The sequence below is a fragment of the Bombina bombina genome, chromosome 11 (genome assembly GCF_027579735.1).
Source record: "Bombina bombina isolate aBomBom1 chromosome 11, aBomBom1.pri, whole genome shotgun sequence".
Lineage (NCBI taxonomy): Eukaryota > Metazoa > Chordata > Amphibia > Anura > Bombinatoridae > Bombina > Bombina bombina.
The window spans coordinates 91,410,900-91,432,489 of record NC_069509.1 but is presented as its reverse complement, the minus strand read 5'-3'; the positions used below and the strand labels follow the sequence as shown (position 1 = coordinate 91,432,489).

Sequence of the window (21,590 nt, the reverse complement as noted above, 5' to 3'; positions counted from 1 at the left end):
TTAGCTGGAGATTCCTACCTTGAGTGGGCATGTAAGGTGCACCGCACAGCAGCTCACTGGATAGCGGGGTGCCAAGCCATATCTGGGGAAGAGGTGCTGCAGCTATTCCTGTTGGAACATTGCTTCGACAAGTTACCCGCAGGAGTTCGAGAGTGGGTTCGGGACCGTAAACCCTCCACCCTGCAGGAAGCGGCTCGCTTGGCAGATGAGTATACGGATGCCCGCAAACTGGACACTGCTACCACTAAGCCCCCTGCTAGAGTGGAGTACAGACCCCCAGTCACCCCAGCAGCTGCCAGTTACCAAACCCCGGCGCACCGCTATACCACACGGCCTCCGGCCACAAACTACCCTCAGAGAGCCCTGTTCAATTCGCGGTGCTACTCACAACCTATTCGGTGCTTTAGATGTAAGCAACTAGGGCACAAAAGACCAGAGTGTCCCCTAAACGTAGCGAACCAAGCGCAGTCCTGGAGAAGACCCGCCGGTGGAATCCCACGTAATCCTCAGCCTGCGGCCCGCTACGTAGAGGCGCAAGAATGCTGGAGCATCCTACATGAGGCAGACCTTGTGCAAGCTGCCCACCGGAATAACCGGCAACTGGTTAAAGTGAATGGGAAGAAGGTCAGTGGTCTACGGGATACTGGTGCTACCATGACCTTGCTTCAAAAGAACTTGGTGTCTGAGAAACAGTACACTGGAGACACTGTGGCTGTGAGGGTAGCAGGGGGCGATGTGTTCAGCCTACCTGTTGCCAGGGTACATTTGGATTGGGGAGTGGGCGCTACACCTGTGAATGTGGGGGTCAAGAAGGACTTACCTGTTGATGTTCTTCTTGGAAATGACTTGGCCCCCCTTGTTTCTGCCTACGCTCCTATGGGTCCCGCTGATGTTAACCCTGTGACTACCCGTGCCCAGATCCGTGCAGCAGAGACTGACCCACCTGCTGCTAAGCCCCAGGACGCTGAGCTCAGTAAATCTCTATCCGCTATTGATATGTGGAGGTCCCGTTACAATGCGCTGATGAAGGAGAAGAGGAGCGCAGAGGAAAAAGCACGTTTAGAACGTGAATCTCTGCTAGACAAGCTGCACCGACAGACTGCAGAAAACACCAGCTTGAGAGTGGGACATGAAACCTTAAAGACAAACTTAGCGACACTTGAGGAGAAGCTGACGCTGGCTCATAGTGAGGTGCAGCAACTCAAGGGCACCCTATGTCAGTATGAAGGGATTGTGGATACCTATAAAAAGCAGGTACAGAAAACTCGTAAAGAAGCTAATGGGATTTTGAAGGACTGTTTGGCCCTGGTCTGGGCACTGAGGAATTTGAACCCTTGTTTGTATGGACAGGAATTCTCTCTCATAACGGGAATACAGATGGATTGTCCCAGCAAACTGACATGCCTACCACCTCCTAGTCCGGTCATCCCCAGGTTGACCCACAAAAGGGTCAAGCCGGGTCTGCCGGAGTGTTCCACAAGGGGGGAGCTATGTGACAGACCCTTCTGTCAGGACTGAAGGAGTTAACTGTGTTTAGCTTTAAGAAACTATTTTCTAAACACAAGTTGCTGGCTCCAACCATAATTTAGTTAGTGATAAGAATTCCATTGTTTGATCACCCTCAGAGAGAAAACGCCTAAGTGATAAGAAGAGCCAAGAGTGTCTTGTGGTTGAAGTGTTTAAGTAATATAATTCTATTGTATCATGTCAAAGGGCTTGTTCCCTCCATGTAATGTACAACAGTCTTTCAACCCCCATCTGGGGGGGGGGGGGTCAGACCTGCATAAATACTAGGCATAGCCTTTAATAAATGACATTCTGTTTAAACCTGAAAACTGGCTGGTTTGTGAATTGCTGATTCCCTATGCAGGACGTTGTTCCCTGGTATCAACCCTTGGTATCCTGTTGGTACCGTAACAATGATAATTTTATTACTTAACTATCATGCCCCCCACTGAGGGTGTAATCTATTCTGCTGGCTGTGTTTACTTAGGCTATTCAATAGCGTATACGCCAGTATCAAAACTTTCAGTATAGGTTGGGAAACCACAAGCTAAATCAGCTATTTCAAATGCTGAAATATGAGTAAAGGAGCTACTTGCAACCAATTTAATACACTCTAGCAGGTAAAAAGGATCATTGAGAATAATTTAAAGGGGAGAAAGTTTTTGGGTGAACTGTCCCTTTAATGTTTCTTTTATGGATGCTGTAAGTTGCAAAAAATAACCGGTGGATTATTGAAAACTCCTCGAGTCCCTAAATGTGCGACTGCTCCGAGTCATTGCGTGGACATGCCCCTATGTTTGGATGTTTAATTACTTAACATTTATGAAAATTATTTATTGCACACATCTTTGTCTGCATAGTTTTTACTCCCCTGTTGCTCATTAAAATCATTGTGAGAATTTTCTGTTTCTTAAAAGTTTTAATTTTTGTTTTCATGCCTTTTTCTATCCAGAAGCCAAAAAATGCTTGAGCCTTGAAATAGTTCAACAAATATCTGGTGGTTTTGTAATTTGACTTGGAGGCTGCAGTTAGGGAAACAAAAGACTTCTGTCTCTGCCTAAAATAGCCATGGAACTAAGTACATAAAAGTAATGTATATGACATTTTTCAAATCAATTTATCTTTACTAAAAATCCTGTTTTATTAGTAGATAGTAATAGAATAAAATAAAGTAGGATAAAAGTTGAAAGGGAAATAATTTTCTTTACAAAATATAAGGTATGGAAAAAATAATCTAAATGTCAAAAGTGTTTGCTTGATTGTTCAAAAGCTAGAAATCGATTTATAAAAGATGTTTCTTATTTTAGATTAGAAGTCAGTATACCAACAAGATGTGCTGGACAGGACAGGGCAACACCCACACCAAAATATATTTTGGGGTGAAGCTCTCCTGCTTCTAAAGATAATACTTTACCACTAGTCTAATAAATCACTCAAGAATTATGAGAAGAGAAATTTATGTTTAACCCATTCAAGAGTACATAATGAAAAATTCTCAACATCCTATCCTATCTTCCAGGGAATAAATAGTTATCCAGAAAATCAGAAGAGCGAATGCCAACTAATACATTAGCCAGATCTTTGCTGAGTCTCCTAGAACCTTTGTCATCTTACATAAGCCTTCAGCAGAGGAACATCTATTCCAGTAATTGACTGCATATAATCTGTTAAGAAACAGAGAGGGATAAGAAGTTCTCAGTTGCTTCAGGGAGCCTCTAAAAAAATGTCTTTATTAAATCTCCCAGGCATAACATTATTTTATCTTCAAGGTCTCCAGAAGTAGACTAGTTCATTCATAATTATTAGATTGGAAAATGCTCCAGAGGATAGTCTCATTTATGAAAAAGCTACTAGTGCACCACATTTTCACAAATTCTAGTCATCAATTGAAGAAGTCCACTTTAAATGCATTGTCTCAGAATTCACTAGGAGCCTGTGTCTGAAGTTGCAAGTGGAATAATTTTTTGGCACACATCTTTCCTTACATTGCTATGATTCTGAAAATGTTTTGAAAGTTCAATCACAATCAATTCCAAGCAGACACCATAAAGGATAACATTAAAACTTATATTTTATTCTATCTTGTAGTAAAAACAAAATCACATTCAAAGTCACTAGTAAGTACACAGCAAGTCAAACAGTGTTTTGTGCTATATCCACAGCACTTCGTCAGAGCTGAAAGTTAAAGCCAGGCAGCTCTTTATCCTTGTCCAGAGAAGTTTGCCTTAGAGGCTTAGTGGCCCAGACTGAAGAAGACATGTCTGTCAAATTTATGGTTTCTACCCTGCTGAAATTTAGAAAGTGTCCACTAATTGTTCATGGGAATTCAAACACATCAAACAAATTGGCATTTAACTTTACTTAATAGATATTGGAGTACTTTCTTAATAGTCTCTGTAAAATGTATTTACCACTGTCAAGAAGGTACAGTTGTTTCACTACAATTAAAGGAGTTACATTTATTTTCACTGTTCATTTTTAAAACCATTGATCAGAATTAATTGTCATCATAGCAGACTCACACCTCCTTGGGATTTGCTTTTACTCCTCCATACCTTTAAGAGTAAAGACTCTTTCTGGACTCATCTCTTTTGGCTATTATAGCACCAAGAAGAGTTGTGGAACTTGAACACTTATCATTAGAGGAAATCTATTTAATGTTTCATCAGGACAAGGTGCTGCCAAAGCAAGTTCTATATTGCATTCTGAAGTTTATCTTCAGGTTTTATTTGGAGCAAGAGATATTTGTCTCTTTCCTTTTTTGTGTGAATTTTATTTATCAGGACGACAAGGATTTCATATTTTGGCATTTGTTGAGATGTCTGCTGCAGATTTAATTTCTCCAACATTGGTGTGTCCGGTCCACGGCGTCATCCTTACTTGTGGGAATATCTCTTCCCCAACAGGAAATGGCAAAGAGTCCCAGCAAAGCTGGCCATATAGTCCCTCCTAGGCTCCGCCCACCCCAGTCATTCTCTTTGCCGTTGCACAGGCAACATCTCCACGGAGATGGTTAAGAGTATGTGGTGTTTAGTTGTAGTTTTTTTATTCTACTATCAAGAGTTTGTTATTTTAAAATAGTGCTGGTATGTACTATTTACTCTGAAACAGAAAAGGATGAAGATTTCTGTTTGTGAGAGGAAGATGATTTTAGCAGACAGTAACTAAAATCGATTGCTGTTTCCACATAGGACTGTTGAGATGAAGTAACTTCAGTTGGGGGAAACAGTTAGCAGACTTTTCTGCTTAAGGTATGACTAGCCATATTTCTAACAAGACTGTGTAATGCTGGAAGGCTGTCATTTCCCCTCATGGGGACCGGTAAGCCATTTTCTTAGTCTCAAACAGAATAAAGGGCTTAATATGGGCTATAAAACAGGTAGACACTTTTATGGGCTAAATCGATTGCTTTATTTGGACATTTTATACATGTTTATGCTGATAATTCACACTTATAAACTTGGGGAACGTTTTTTATTTTAGATGCTGCTTTGCAATTAGCTAGATTAGCGGCGAAAAATTCAGGGTTTGCAATTGTGGTGCGCAGAGCGCTTTGGCTAAAGTCTTGGACAGCGGATGTATCATCCAAGACAAAATTGCTTCACATCCCCTTCAAGGGTAAAACTCTCTTTGGACCAGAATTGAAAGAGATTATCTCAGACATCACTGGGGGAAAGGGTCACGCCCTCCCACAAGATAGGCCTTTCAAGGCCAAGAATAAGTCTAATTTTCGTTCCTTTTCGTAATTTTAGGAACGGACCGGCCTCTAATTCTGCATCCTCTAAGCAAGAGGGTAATGCCTCACAGTCCAAAACAGCCTGGAAACCGATGCAAGGCTGGAACAAGGGTAAGCAGACCAAGAAGCCTGCTACCGCTAACAAAACAGCATGAAGGAGTAGCCCCCGATCCGGGACAGGATCTAGTGGGGGGCAGACTCTCTCTCTTTGCTCAGGCTTGGGCAAGAGATGTTCAGGATCCCTGGACGCTAGAAATAGTTTCTCAGGGTTATCTTCTGGAATTCAAGGAACTACCCCCAAGGGGAAGGTTCCACATGTCTCACTTATCCTCAAACCAAATAAAGAGACAGGCGTTCTTACATTGTGTAGAAGACCTGTTAAAGATGGGAGTGATACACCCAGTTCCAATGACGGAACAAGGAATGGGATTTTACTCAAATCTGTTCGTAGTTCCCAAAAAAGAGGGAACCTTCAGACCAATTCTGGATTTAAAGATCCTAAACAAATTTCTCAGGGTACCATCGTTCAAAATGGAAACCATTCTACCCACTATCCAGGAAGGTCAATTTATGACTACCGTGGATCTAAAGGATGCGTACCTACATATTCCTATCCACAAAGAACATCATCAGTTCCTAAGGTTCGCCTTTCTGGACAAACATTACCAGTTTGTGGCCCTCCCATTTGGATTAGCCACTGCTCCAAGGATTTTCACAAAGGTACTCGGGTCCCTTCTAGCGGTTCTAAGACCGAGGGGCATTGCAGTAGTACCATATTTGGACGACATTCTAATACAATCGTCGTCCCTTTCAAAAGCAAAGGCTCATACAGACATCGTTCTGGCCTTTCTCAGATCTCACGGATGGAAGGTGAACATAGAAAAAAGTTCTCTGTCTCCGTCAACAAGAGTTCCCTTCTTGGGAACAATAATAGATTCCTTAGAAATGAGGATCTTTCTGACAGATGTCAGAAAGTCAAAACTTCTAAGCGCTTGTCAAGTTCTTCATTCTGTTTCACGTCCTTCCATAGCTCAGTGCATGGAAGTAGTAGGGTTGATGGTTGCAGCAATGGACATAGTTCCTTTTGCGCAAATTCATCTAAGACCATTACAACTGTGCATGCTGAAACAGTGGAATGGGGACTATACAGACTTGTCTCCAGTGATTCAAGTAGATCAGAAGACCAGAGATTCACTCCGTTGGTGGATATCCCTGGACCACCTATCCCAGGGAATGAGCTTCCGCAGACCAGAGTGGGTCATTGTCACGACCGACGCCAGTCTAATGGGCTGGGGTGCGGTCTGGGAATCCCTGAAAGCTCAGGGACTATGGTCTCGGGAAGAGTCTCTTCTCCCGATAAACATTCTGGAACTAAGAGCGATATTCAATGCTCTCAGGGCTTGGCCTCAGCTTGCAAAGGCCAGATTCATAAGATTCCAATCAGACAACATGACGACTGTTGCGTATATCAATCATCAGGGGGGAACAAGGAGTTCCCTGGCGATGAAAGAAGTAACTAAAATAATACAATGGGCGGAGAATCACTCCTGCCATCTTTCTGCGATCCACATCCCAGGTGTGGAAAACTGGGAAGCGGATTATCTGAGTCGTCAGACATTCCATCCGGGGGAGTGGGAACTCCACCCGGAGATTTTTGCCCAATTGACTCAATTATGGGGCATTCCAGACATGGATCTGATGGCGTCTCGTCAGAACTTCAAGGTTCCTTGCTACGGGTCCAGATCCAGGGATCCCAAGGCGACTCTAGTGGATGCACTAGTAGCGCCTTGGACCTTCAACCTAGCTTATGTTTTTCCACCGTTTCCTCTCATTCCCAGGCTGGTAGCCAGGATCAAACAGGAGAGGGCCTCAGTGATCTTGATAGCCCCTGCATGGCCACGCAGGACTTGGTATGCAGACCTGGTGAATATGTCATCGGTTCCACCATGGAAGCTACCTTTGAGACAGGACCTTCTTGTTCAGGGTCCATTCGAACATCCAAATCTGGTCTCCCTCCAGCTGACGGCTTGGAGATTGAACGCTTGATTCTATCAAAGCGTGGGTTTTCAGATTCTGTGATTGATACTCTGGTTCAGGCCAGAAAACCGGTAACTAGAAAGATTTACCATAAAATATGGAAAAGATATATCTGCTGGTGTGAATCCAAGGGATTCCCTTGGAATAAGATAAAAATTCCTAAGATTCTTTCCTTTCTGCAAGAAGGTTTAGATAAAGGATTATCTGCGAGTTCTCTAAAGGGACAGATTTCTGCTTTATCTGTCTTACTACACAAACGACTGGCAGCTATGCCAGATGTTCAAGCATTTGTTCAGGCTCAGGTTAGGATCAAGCCTGTTTACAGACCTTTGACTCCTCCCTGAAGTTTAAATTTAGTTCTTTCAGTTCTTCAAGGGGTTCAGTTTGAACCTCTACATTCCATAGATATTAAGTTGTTATCTTGGAAAGTTTTGTTTTTGGTTGCTATTTCTTCTGCTAGAAGAGTTTCAGAGTTATCTGCTCTGCAGTGTTCTCCGCCCTATCTGGTGTTCCATGCAGATAAGGTGGTTTTGCGTACTAAGCCTGGTTTTCTTCCAAAGGTTGTTTCTAACAAAAATATTAACCAGGAGATAGTTGTACCTTCTTTGTGTCCGAATCCAGTTTCAAAGAAGGAACGTTTGTTACGCAATTTGGACGTAGTCCGTGCTCTAAAATTCTATTTAGAAGCTACAAAAGATTTCAGACAAACATCTTCTCTGTTTGTCGTCTATTCTGGTAAAAGGAGAGGTCAAAAAGCGACTTCTACCTCTCTTTCCTTTTGGCTTAAAAGCATCATCCGATTGGCTTACGAGACTGCCGGACGGCAGCCTCCTGAAAGAATCACAGCTCACTCCACTAGGGATGTGGCTTCCACATGGGCCTTCAAGAACGAGGCTTCTGTTGATCAGTTATGTAAGGCAGCGACTTGGTCTTCACTGCACACTTTTGCCAAATTTTACAAATTTGATACTTTTGCTTCTTCGGAGGCTATTTTTGGGAGAAAGGTTTTGCAAGCCGTGGTGCCTTCCGTTTAGGTAACCTGATTTGCTCCCTCCCTTCATCCGTGTCCTAAAGCTTTGGTATTGGTTCCCACAAGTAAGGATGACGCTGTGGACCGGACACACCAATGTTGGAGAAAACAGAATTTATGCTTACCTGATAAATTACTTTCTCCAACGGTGTGTCCGGTCCACGGCCCGCCCTGGTTTTTTTAATCAGGTCTGATGAATTATTTTCTCTAACTACAGTCACCACGGTACCATATGGTTTCTCCTATATTTTTCCTCCTGTCCGTCGGTTGAATGACTGGGGTGGGCGGAGCCTAGGAGGGACTATATGGCCAGCTTTGCTGGGACTCTTTGCCATTTCCTGTTGGGGAAGAGATATTCCCACAAGTAAGGATGACGCCGTGGACCGGACATACCGTTGGAGAAAGTAATTTATCAGGTAAGCATAAATTCTGTTTTTTTTGCAAGAAGTGACCATAACAAGCAAGTTGTATGGAAATATGCATACATACACAACGTACCGTGTATGTCTTTATTATTATTTTATTATTAACAGGTATTTGTAGAGCGCCAACAGATTCTGCAGCACTATAAACATAGTTGGTATACAGGATAACATTTTTAGGGATCAAATGGGTAGAGGGCCCTGACGAGAGTTGCACTTTTGTAGTCGGTTTTTATGAAGGCAATCTACAAACAGCTGGGCTCATAGGCTTACATTCTAAGGGGTTCAAGGGGAAAGCAATGGAATTAGGAAAGGATGAGAGAGTGGATTACAATCTTAGTGGTGTCTTGTGTAAGTAAATGTCTAATTTAGATGTTTTTAAGGTGGAAGCAGCAGGCTTTAGCCAAGGACTGAATGTGAGGAGTGAAGGAAAGTTCTGAGTCAAGTGTGACCCCAAGACATCGGGCATGCGGGGTAGGGGTAATGATGGAATTATCAACAGTTATAGAAAATTGTGGGGTGGATATTTTGGAAGAAGAGGGAAAAATAAGGAGTTCATTTTTGGAGAGATTTAGCTTAAAGTAGTGAGAGGACATCCAAGATGAGATATGAGAAAGACAGTTAGTGACACGGGTTAGTAAGGAAGGAGGTAGGTCTGGTGCAGAGAGGTAGATTTGGGTGTCATCGGCATAAAAATGATATTAAAACCCATGGGACTTTATTAAGGAACCTAATGATGGTTGTTAACGGTTTTCTAGACTATAATAGCGCGGGTCATAGTGTGAGTGGTGGGACCACACTATTATACCCTCCTTCCTTCCTGCTGGCCACCGGAAATAGTGCAGCCTTGCCGCTGACGGCAAGTCAGCACTATTAAAAATGCAATCCCCATAGAAAGACCAGTGACAAACAGGGTAAATCGTTGGTCCTTAAGGATTTAATAATAATAATAGCGACCTTTCTTGGTTGGGGTTGTTAAGAAAAAGCAGATTGTTATGGATATGTTTGTTTTTTTTATTTTTTTTTTATTGAGGATATACATTACAAGAACCCAGAAATAGAGTGCGTTACAAACAAGTTTCACATAAATTAACTTGTATACAATATTGTATGGCAAATTGAATATATACATTTATACATAAGTACAAATAGCAATAGTAGTAAGAAGTACTAACGAGTCATAGGTATTAACCTTAGAGAATATTATATGCTAGATTTAACTAGATATAGACTCAAATAGGCACTCAATTACTATAAAATCCTCATTTTTACTTAGATTTTAAAGTTGAAATGCCCTTCTCAAGCTAATGAGGCCACTCTTGGGCCTCAACAAAGAATGCACTGTACAAAAGGAGGAGAACAAAGCTATTAACATTGAAATAGTATTGACTAAAGACATAGGGGTCTATTTAACAAGGGTCGAATGACCCCTGTTCCCTTTGTTTCCGCGCGAGCCTTCAGGCTTGCCGGAAACCGTAGTTAAGAAACTCATATGCCGCCTCTGATTGACACCCCCTGCTAGCAGCCGATTGGCTGCTCCTAAACTCATACGCCGCCTCTGATTGACACCCCCTGCTAGCGGCCAATTGGCCGCAAATCTGCATTGGGGCAGTATTGCACCAGCAGTTCACAAGAACTGCTGGTGCAATGATAAATGCCCACAGCATATGCTATCAGCATTTATCAATGTGCGGCGGACATGGTTCGCTATACTCAATGCAAAACAATATCTACTATTTCAGGACATTAAGTGATGTCTGCAAAATATATGAGCCTTCATAAATTAACTCTCAGTTTTATGTTATAGGGTTCCCCAATTGGACAAAAGGCCACTCTTGGACCTGTGTACATTCATGTAACATTAAGAAGGGGGACTAATAAATCTCTAAGACTACTTTTGGGCCATGGTGTGATGCAGCATCTTCAGCAGTAAAATGCCAACATAAAGGCTATTATTACCTTATGGCTGATTGGTGGTTGCATATATGCGCCTCATTTAATTGGCTCACTCAATGCATTACCTAGCTCCCAGTAATGCATTACTGCCTCTTCAAAAGGATACCAAGAGAACAAATCAAATTTGATAAATTAAGTAAATTGGAAAGTTGTTTAAAATTGTATTCTCTATCTGAATCATGAAAGAAAACATTTGGGTTTCATGTCCCTTTAACCTATTACTTGTCCCCAGAAAAAAAGGCATTTGTTTATTACTGAAATGTACATTATTTTGGTAACCTAAACTGATTTCTTTTACCGTGTACATCTGTAACATTTCAGGTTATTTACTTGAACTGCTTACATTTCAATAACTGGAAAAATGTAGGTTTTCTAAAACATTTCACTGTGTGGGTGTGTTTATGTATGTGTGTGCGTGTGTAAGTGGATATGTATGTACTTTAACGTTTAACTATTTTGTTTATTTTATTAGTTGGATGAGCTCAAAGAAGCAAGTGACGCCTTTTCAGAAGCCAATGCTTTAAACAACACCAATGCAGAAGTGTGGGGATACCTAACTCTTGTCTGCTTAAAGGTGAGATAGAAATTTCAGAGCTCCAAGAGACATAAGCTCACTTTTTTCATGTTATCTACTCAAATCATTATGTATCATTTTTAAGACTAACTTTTTTTTCAGTCGCATAGAGAGTCCACAAATCCATTCAATTACTAGTGGGAATTCAACTCCTGGCCACAAGGAGGAGGGAAAGAACACCCCAGCAAAGCTGTTAAGTATCACTCCCACTTCCTATAAACCACCAGTCATTCTTTGCCTTGTACATCAGGAGGATGTGCAAAGATGGTGTCTGAAGATATTTAATCCTTTTATGGGTAGTTTACCTGCAAGCAAGGATTGGGGCAATTCTGTGCCCATGTAATCCTCTTTAGTAAGAGTAGTGGTGGCTTTTAGCAGTTGGAAGTCGGTGAGGTAGTCCTTACTTCTCTACCAACATTTAGGCTAACCCCTATACAGAAATCCAGGGTTGGTTACTCTGAAATTCTTTTTCTCCAGGTTCCTGTCAGAGGTCGGCTGAGTCTGTCATACCTGAGATGCTGTTCCTGCCCAGCAGCTGAACTCCAGAGGTAATTGTGTTTCCCTTCTAGGTGAGAAGGTCCAGCACTTTGGGGGTTAATCCCTCTATTTATTTTACGGTCTGTGGGGGGCTATTATGAGATAATCTCTTCAACGTTGGGATTAAGTTTAGGCAGTATTTATAGAGTGCTGCATGTGTTAGTTCCTAGATTAGAATTGGAACAACTAGTAAGCCTTTTCCCTTTAATGGCATCGGAGCTCCGGCCATGTGGGAGGTTTCTATGTTGTGTTTTAAGCACAGTAATACAGTTCTTTAAAACCATTATTGAACAAAGCTAGCTCTGGGGGTACTGAAGTTTTTTCTATTGCATCCGCCTCATAGCTTCCTTGCCATAGGTTACTAGTCTATATTAGTTTGTGGGATGGTGTAACGGTCCAATCCTTTTTGCACTAGGGGATGTGAGGGCAAGTTCGCAGGAAAGGATTTTACTTTTATGCTTTATTGAGCTTAGTGAGGTGCTTACAGCGCCATTAGCTTGTTGGCATTCGCACTTATGTCTGCGGTTCCCGCCACGGGAGGTGCCTTGGGGCCCTTTTCTGTGTTGGCACCATGAAGGGGTTCTATTTATGTCCTTTGGTGCGATTTTCCGATTAATCAGACTGTGGGGCATGTTTAATACATAAATAAAAAGAGAGAAGCGCTCAACATGGGAACGAACAATAGCATAATAGCTTGTTCTATGGCTAGTTACCACCCTAGAAGCAGCCTCTTTTTGCTCAATATGTGCCTTTCACAGAGAAGAACTTTCCTGTAGCATATCAGTCTGATCCTGACTTCACAGTACAGTCCAGCCCCGAAATACCAGGCAATCCCTCTCTGAACAAGAGGAACAGCAAAACCCCAGACGTACATTTCGGCCTATTGTGGGCCTCGTCAGTGAGGTGCAGCCATATCCCTCTAGCTTCTGCTTCTAGGGTGGTAACTAGCCAAAGAACAAGCTATTATGCTATTGTTCGTTCCCAGGTTGAGCGCTTCTCTCTTTTTATTTATGCATGTTTAATACATGTTGCTCTATGATTTTCCACCCTTTGATATAGACTTTGCGGTCGCTCTGGTTCTGGTCGAAGACCTTTATTTGTATACCGGAGCGGGCTGCATTGCTCTTATACAAGTTTATGGGTCCTACTTTGTATTACTTTAGAGCAAGAGGCCCCTGCTCTCGGCGGAGCCTTTGTCATAATTCTGCGGCGGTGTGCGGATAAAAATCCTCGCTTCCGACCACAAGTATATTTGCCGTAGGCATTCTTGGCCGGTCTGTCGAGATAGACAGTCTACTTTCTGTGGGACCTTGTTTGAATATTGTTTTTGTACAGAGTTCTGTGCGGAGCAGATTGGCGTCAATAGTTTGTTTGTAGGCGCTCTCTTCAAAATACTTTGTTTGGCTGGAGTGGCAGCGTGACAAGGTAATTTCGGTCACGGAGCTCCGAAATCTCTATACTGGTATTCTAAAGGAAAAGTCCGCGCTCCACTCCCTGTAGTTTGAGTGAGACTCTCAGCCTGGGATCTCTTGGTCCTGTAGGATAGCGGTAAGGTGTATTACCGTTGGTCTATCGTATCTATGCTGCATAGGTACGATAGAGCAAGAAGGGGGTAATAATTTGTGTCTTCCCCTACTTTTTGTAGATCGGACTGCACGCATATATATTTTACACCTCTCATTTTATAATTGATAAGAGATTGCAGTTTCATAAGAGCGGGTTTCAATGTTTATTCAACTGATTTGGGAGTTAGATTTTCTATCCCTTTATAGCTGTCCGCTGCTATGTGTTCAAGACTTTTATTTTTTTATCGGCTTTATCATCAGACTTTAATCAGTCTCTTTCTGTTGTATAGTTTCCCTGTTTTGTACTAACATATAGTTGCGATTTGTGTATTTATCGTCTATTTTATTAAAGCTCTTCAGATTCTGGTTAACATAATCTGCAGAAGGGTGCATTACTATCTCATTCTGAGGAGTTTTCATCCTGTATTTGTATTATGTAGTACACATATTTCTTTTTGTATCTTGCAAAATACTTATCTAAGTGACCTTAAGGCGCTGCCATATTATATATATATATATATATATATATATATATATATATATATATATATATATGGGCTCAATACATTTTTGATTATACCGTAACATATAGATATTATTTCATAATAATGTTTTTCTATGTTATTCTGTTTCGTACAGGGACTCCATATATTAATCTTTCTCATATTGAAATTATATTTACTAATATCTGTGACATTCTTGTCCCATATGACACGTATATACTTCTTGCGTGATCTTTTGACACTAATAAGTTTATTTTTAGTTAACCTATGTTGTTTTATGGACACTATTTTATGTCTGTGACATATTTTGTCCGATGTTATATATAAATATGTATAAGGAGCCTAGTGATCCTGGGGCTCTAAGAGGATTATTTAATCTTTCTCTCGCTGAGGAGATTTTAATTTTCTGTCCATGACATCCTGTAGGGTCCTAGGTTGGGATTCTTGGGCAGTGGAAGTAGTCTCCCATGGATACAGGATAGGATTCAAATCTTGGCATATTTCTCCTGTCAAGATTACTTGCAAACCAGGTAAAGAGACAGGTTTTCTTAAACTGTGTAAAGGATCTCGCTTCTCTGGTTATTGGCAGAACAGGGTTGAGGATTCTCTTCCAGCCTGTTCGTGGTTCCCAAGAAAGAGGGAACATTCCGACTAATTTTAGACATCAGGTGTCTCAACAAATTTCTCAAGATTCCGTCCTTCAAAATGGACACTATCCGTTCTATTCTTCCTTTGGTTTAGGAGAGTCAGTTCTTCACTACCATTGGCCTGAAGGACGCGTATCTTCATGTTCCTATTGTCAAGGAACTTTTCCAATTCCTGCGGTTTGCCTTTTTGGACAAGCACTTCCAATTTGTAGCCTTTTCTTTCGGCCTTGCCACTGCCCCTCAAATCTTTACGAAGGTTCTAGGGGCTCCCTGGCAGTGGTCAGTTTTCAGGGTATTGCGGTGGCTCCATACCTGGACGATATCTTGGTTAAGGCACCATTTTTTTTATTTAGCAATATCCCATTAGATTCTTTATTGTCGATTCTCTGTTCTCACAGGTGGAAGGTGAATCTGGAAAGAGTTCCTTGGTGCTAAATACGTATGTTTTTTGGGGTTGGTCATAGACTTGATCTCCATGAAGATTTTCTTGACGGAGGTCAGAAAATCCAAACTTCTTGCTGCTTGTCTTTCACTTCAGTCCTCTGGCTGTCCATCAGTGGCTCTGTGTATGGAAGTAATTGGTCTAATGGTGGCTTTTATGGACATTATTCCTTTTACTCGTTTCCATCTGAGACTTCTACAGTTATGCATGCTCAGACAATCAAACAGAGAACACTCGGACCTCTCTCAGAAGATAGTCCTAGACAACCAAGACGAGAGACTCTCTGTTCTGGTGGATCTCCCAGGACCATCTGTCCCAGGGCACGTACTTCCTGAGACCATCTTGGAAGATTGAGACCACGGATGCCAGCCTTTCGGACTGGCAAGCAGTTTGGGGTTCCTTAAGAGCTCAGGGACTTTGGACTCAGGAGGAGTCTGCCCTCCCTATAAATATCCTAGAGTTGAGATCCATCTTTAATGCTCTGATAGCTTGACCTCAAATGAGTTTGGTCTGGTTTATCAGATTCCAATCGAACAACATTACTTTGGTGGCATATATCAACCACCAGGGAGGAACATGGAGCTCCTTAGTTATGAAGGAGGTGTCTCACGTTCTTCAGTGGGCAGAGTCTCACAATTGCCTCATTTCTGCCATCCACATCCTAGGGGTGGACTCCTGGGAGGCGGATTTTCTGAGCAGGCAGACTTTTCTTCCAGGGCAGTGGGGCCTCCGTCCGGAAGTATTTTCAATGATAACTATCAGGTGGGGAGTTCCGGAGATGGATCTGATGGCGTCTCGTCTAAACTCCAAGCTTCCAAATTTCGTATCAAGAGCAAGGGTTCCACAAGCAGCTCTGGTCGACGCTCTGGCAGTTCCATGAGACTTCGGTCTAATTTACCTGTTTTTTCCATTTGCCTTCCTTCCTCGGGTGATAGCCCGTGTCAAACAGGAGCAGGCTTCGGTGAATCTATTTGCTCCAGCTTGGTCTTGCAGAATTTGGTTTGCAAACCTGGTGAAGATGTTGTCCTTTACCCCATGGAAATTGCCTCTGAAAAAGGACCTTCTACTTCAGGGTCCTTTACTACATCCAAACATAGATTCTCTGAAGCTGACTGCTTGGAGATTGAACGCCTAGTCTTGTCTAGACAAGGTTTTTCGGAAAAGGTTATTGATCCCATGATTAAGGCTCGTAAGCCGGTAACTCACAAGATTTACCATAAGGTGTGGCGTAAATACCTATTTTGATGCGAATGTAGGGGTTTCTCTTGGAGTCGGGTGAGGGTTCCCCGCATTCTGTACTTTCTTCAGAAGGGCCTGGAGAAAGGCTTGTCAGCCAGTACCCTAAAGGGTCAGATCTCTGCCTTGTCGATTCTTTTGCCTAAACATCTAGCAGACTTGCCAGTTGTTCAATCCTTTGTTCAGGCCTTAGTCAGAATCAGGCCTGTGTTTAAGCCAGTTGCTCCTCCATGGAGCCTTAATCTTGTTCTTAGGGTTCTGCAGCAGGCTCCGTTTGAGCCTATGCACTCTGTTGATATTAAATTATTCTCTTGGGAAGTTTTGTTTCTTCTCAATATTTCTTCTGCTCGTCGAGTCTCAGAGCTTTCGTCTCTGCAGTGTGATCCCCCTTACCTTATATTTCATGCGGATAAGGCGGTCCTTCATACTAAGTTGGGATTTCTTCCTAAGGTGGTGTCAGACTGCAATATCAATCAGGAAATTGTTGTTCCTTCATTTGTCCAAATCCTTCTTCTCAGCAGGAATGTCTGTTGCATTACCTGGATGTTGTGCATGCTCTGCAGTTCCATCTGCAGACAACTAGAGACTTTCAACAATCTACTGCCCGTTTTGTTGTGTTCTCTGGTAAACATAAGGGCCAGAAGGCCACCTCTTCTACTCTTTTTGGTTAAGAAGTGTTATTTCGATTGACTTATGAGATAGCTGTTTAGGTCCACCTGTATTGTTCTCCCTCCCTTCCTTTCTGTGTCCTCTAGCTTGGGTTTTGGTTCCCACTAGTAATTGAATGGATTTGTGGACTCTCCATGCCATTGGAAAGAAAACAAAATGTATGCTTACCTGATAAATTCTTTTTTTTCCTGGCATGGAGAGTCCACAAACTGCCCTTAATTTAATTTTTAGACGGCTTTTGTCAATTTTAAACCTCAGGCAGCTCTATACTCCTTGTGTCCTCTTCTCTTTTTCCATATTCCTTTGGCTGAATGACTGGGAGTTTATGGGAAGTGGGAGTGATACTTAACAGTTTTGCTGGGGTGTTTTTTTGCCTCATCCTGGTGGCCAGGAGTTGAATTCCCACTCATAATTAAATGGATTTGTGGACTCTCCATGTCAGGAAAGAAAATAATTTATCAGATAAGCATACATTTTGTTATTTGTTTTCTTAAATTGGGAAGCACCAGCTAAATCAATGTATAAGAGTTACAGAACCTCTTTAAACCATAGGTTTAAACTATAAAATTTCTGAGGTTTAACTGGTAATATATTATTATATAGTTTATTTTCACTGTATTTGTCATGATAATTTTTTATGAAAGGCCATTTTATGAATTAAATCATTCTGTTGTAAATGCATTTTATAAAAAATAATGACTAAATTTGCCATAATACAAATTTGATCTCTTGAATACATTGAATAGTGACCTTTTATCTATTCAGACTTGCATTCATTGGTTTGCCAATTTTAATTTTTTTTAATTTTTTTTTTTATAAGACTGAGGTTTTGGAGCCCATAGCTGCTTCTGAAGTGAATCAATGTATGTTATTTATTTCCAATGGCATGGATAGTCCACAAGTCCATTCAATTACTGTTGGGAAATTCACCTCCTGGCCACCAGGAGGAGGCAAAGAATACCACAGCCAGAGCTTAACTGTTCCCCCATTAGATATAATCCCCCAGTCATTCTTTGCCTCTAACTAGGAGGAGGTGAATATAGAGCTTTAAAGTAATTTTAGTCCTTTAATGGGTAGTTTCCCACTAAAGATAGGACTGGGGTTAATGCTGTGTCCATGTAAACCTCTTAGTAAGAGTATTGGTAGCTGTTATCTGTTGAATGTCGCAGGGAACTTCTTTGCCCTCATTTCAACAATGCATGCTAATACCCCCATCTGGCAACCAGTGTTGAGCTTTACACTGTTTTCCTTCTACTTCAGGTCCCTGTCAGAAGTCTGGATGAAGCTGTCAGATCTGAAGATGCTGTGTCTGCCCCACAGCAGAGGCTATTAGGCAACTTTTCCTTATATATAGCAAGGCTCAAGGACATGTGAACACACTGTAATATGGAGTTTTCATCTACCTGAGCCTGGGGACATTATTAGTATTATCCTTTATTCTTATGGATATATTTATGGGCAATTTCTTTCCTAAGATATGGTGAGTCCACAACATCATCAATTACTAGTGGGGATATCACTCCTGGCCAGCAGAAGGAGGCAAAGAGCACCATAGCAAATCTGTTAAGTATCACTCCCCTTCCCACAATCCCCAGTCATTGTCTTTGCCTCTGTCAATGGAGGATGTGAAGTTCTGGTGTCTGAAGAAAATTGGATTCTTTTGTTACAAGCAAGTTTTCTTTGCGTCTAGCCGTAGTCCACATTAATCTCTTCAACAGGGTAGTGGTGGCTTTAAAGCAGTTAGGAACTTGTGAGGTGGGCCTAGCTGCGTTTTCCTAACATATTTGCTGCCCATGGTATAGAAATCCAGAGTAGGGTTACTCTGTTCTTTCTCTTTCTACAGGTCTCTGTGAGGAGTGGCGTCCTTTTACACCGTGTAAGCTGTCGTCCTGCCTGACAGCTAGATTGCAGGTAAGTGCCTTTTTATCTTCTAGGTTAGGAGATGGGCACTTAAGAAATTAACAGAACGAGATGCAACTTTATTGGGACACTTAATCCTCTGGGAGGATTTTATTTAGGCAGTGGCGGGCACTTTTTATATGTGTGAGACTTTAGAGGTTAATTCCTGTATGGTAGATATTATCCCCAGAGGCTTTGCTTTGATCTTGTATGTGTACATGTTTCACTGTCTGGGTCAGATCGATATTTGTCAAGCTTTTACATGAAGTTCTATGTGACATCTTTGTTTTCTAGCTGTACATTTATAGATTCCTCTGAACAATTGGAACAGCCGTAGAGAGCGAAGAGTATTTCTAATTAATTTGCTAGTGGATAGAACAGCTGTATTGCACCTTCCTAATTGCCATTTCTCTTGCAAGGTGTATCCAGTCCACAGATTCATCCTTTACTTGTGGGATATTCTCATTCCCTACAGGAAGTGGCAAAGAGAGCACACAGCAGAGCTGTCCATATAGCTCCCCCTCTAGCTCCACCCCCCAGTCATTCTCTTTGCCGGCTCTAAGCACTAGGGTCTCTCTACGGGAGGGCAAAGTGAATGTGGTGTTAGCGCCTGCGTGGCCATGCAGGACTTGGTATGCAGACCTAGTGGACATGTCATCTGCCCCACCATGGGGCAGGATCTTCTAAAACAGGGTCCGTTCAAGCATCCAAATTTAGTTTTTCTATGTCTGACTGCTTGGAGATTGAACGCTTAATTCTATCAAAGCGTGGGTTCTCTGAGTCAGTTATAGATACTCTGATTCAGGCTAGAAAGCCTGTCACCAGGAAAATCTACCATAAGATATGGCGGAAATATCTTTGTTGGTGTGAATCCAAGGGTTACTCATGGAGTAAGATTAGGATTCCCAGGATATTGTCCTTTCTCCAAGAAGGATTGGAGAAAGGATTGTCAGCTAGTTCCTTAAAAGGACAAATATCTGCTTTGTCTATCCTGTTACACAAGTGTCTGGCAGAGATAACAGACGTTCAAGCGTTTGCTCAGGCTTTAGTCTGAATCAAGCCTGTCTATAAACCTGTGGCTCCACCATGGAGTTTGAATCTAGTTCTTTCGGTTCTCCAAGGGGTTCCGTTTGAACCTTTACATTCCATAGACATTAAGTTGTTATCTTGGAAAGTTTTGTTTTGTTAGCTATCTCTTCTGCTCGAAGAGTTTCAGAATTATCTGCCTTACAGTGTGATTCACCTTACCTGGTGTTCCACGCAGATAAGGTAGTTTTTGCGTACCTAGCCTGGTTTTCTTCCTAAAGTTGTTTCAAACAAGAATATTAACCAGGAAATAGTTGTTCCTTCTCTGTGTTCTAATCCATCTTCGAAGAAGGAACGTCTATTACACAATCTTGATGTAGTTTGTGCTTTAAAGTTCTTTAAAGTTATTTACAAGCAACTAAGGATTTCAGACAAACATCTTCCTTGTTTGTTATCTATTCTGGTAAGAGGAGAGGTCAGGAATCGACTGCTACCTCTCTTTCCTTTTGGCTGAAAAGCATCATCCGTTTGGCCTATGAGACTGCTGGCCAGTAGCCTCCTGAAAGGATTACTGCTCATTCTACCAGAGCAGTGGCTTCCACATGGGCTTTCAAAAATGAGGCTTCTGTTGAACAGATTTGTAAGGCAGCGACTTGGTCTTCACTGCATACTTTTGCCAAATTTTACAAATTCGATACTTTTGCTTCTTCGGAGGCTATTTTTGGGAGAAGGGTTTTGCAAGCAGTGGTGCCTTCCGTTTAAGGTACCTGTCTTGTTCCCTCCCTTCATCCGTGTCCTAAAGCTTTGGTATTGGTATCCCACAAGTAAAGGATGAATCCGTGGACTGGATACACCTTGCAAGAGAAAACAGAATTTATGCTTACCTGATAAATTACTTTCTCTTGCGGTGTATCCAGTCCATTTAGGTCAGGTAAAAATTTTTGTTTAAAACTACAGTCACCAATGCACCCTATGGTTTCTCCTTTTTCTTCCTAACCTTTGGTCGAATGACTGGGGGGTGGAGCTAGAGGGGGAGCTATATGGACAGCTCTGCTGTGTGCTCTCTTTGCCACTTCCTGTAGGGAATGAGAATATCCCACAAGTAAAGGATGAATCCGTGGACTGGATACACCGCAAGAGAAAGTAATTTATCAGGTAAGCATAAATTCTGTTTTTTGATATTTGACTCCGCTGCTGTGAGAATGAAGCGCGCGGTTTGTTAGCTGCGCACTTAATTTCTCTGCCGATCACGTGACACTCTCGGAGTGGTTGATGGCCCTATTTTTATAATTTTTTGGCTATACATATAGTGTAAGGGATTTTTTTATGTTTACTCATCTACAACTTCCTTTCTGCTGACAGGGCTCTGTCTGTAAGAAACGTAATACTCTGCTAGTAAATGTTTGTTTGCAGTTATGCTCAAATAATAACGATCTTGAAGACCCTTAAAGGACCAGTAAACACAGTAGATTTGCATAATCAACAAATGCAAGATAACAAGACAATGCAATAGCATTTACTCTGAATTTCAAATGAGTAGTAGATTTTTTTCTAACAAATTTCAAAGTTATGTATATTTCCACTCCCCCTGTACCATGTGATAGCAATCAACCAATCACAAATGCATATACGTATAGTCTGTGAATTCTTGCACATGCTCAGTAGGAGCTGATGACTCAAAAAGTGTAAATATAAAAGACTTTGCACATTTTTTTTAATGGAAGTAAATTGGAAAGTTGTTTAAAATGACATGCTGTATCTGAATCATGAAAATGTAATTTGACCTGAGTGTCCCTTTAAAATGA

At 41.7% G+C, this 21,590-nt stretch overlaps 1 protein-coding gene across 1 annotated transcript in view; it reads left to right on the top strand.

The window, feature by feature from the left end:
* The window catches only part of CFAP70 (cilia and flagella associated protein 70), a 576,575-nt gene that overhangs the window by 517,685 nt on the left and 37,300 nt on the right, over window positions 1-21,590 (top strand). Inside the window, exon 24 of the mRNA XM_053694219.1 lies at window positions 11,160-11,261. Within this exon, the coding sequence (XP_053550194.1) occupies window positions 11,160-11,261 (102 nt within the window). The remainder of the gene's footprint in view (window positions 1-11,159; window positions 11,262-21,590) is intronic.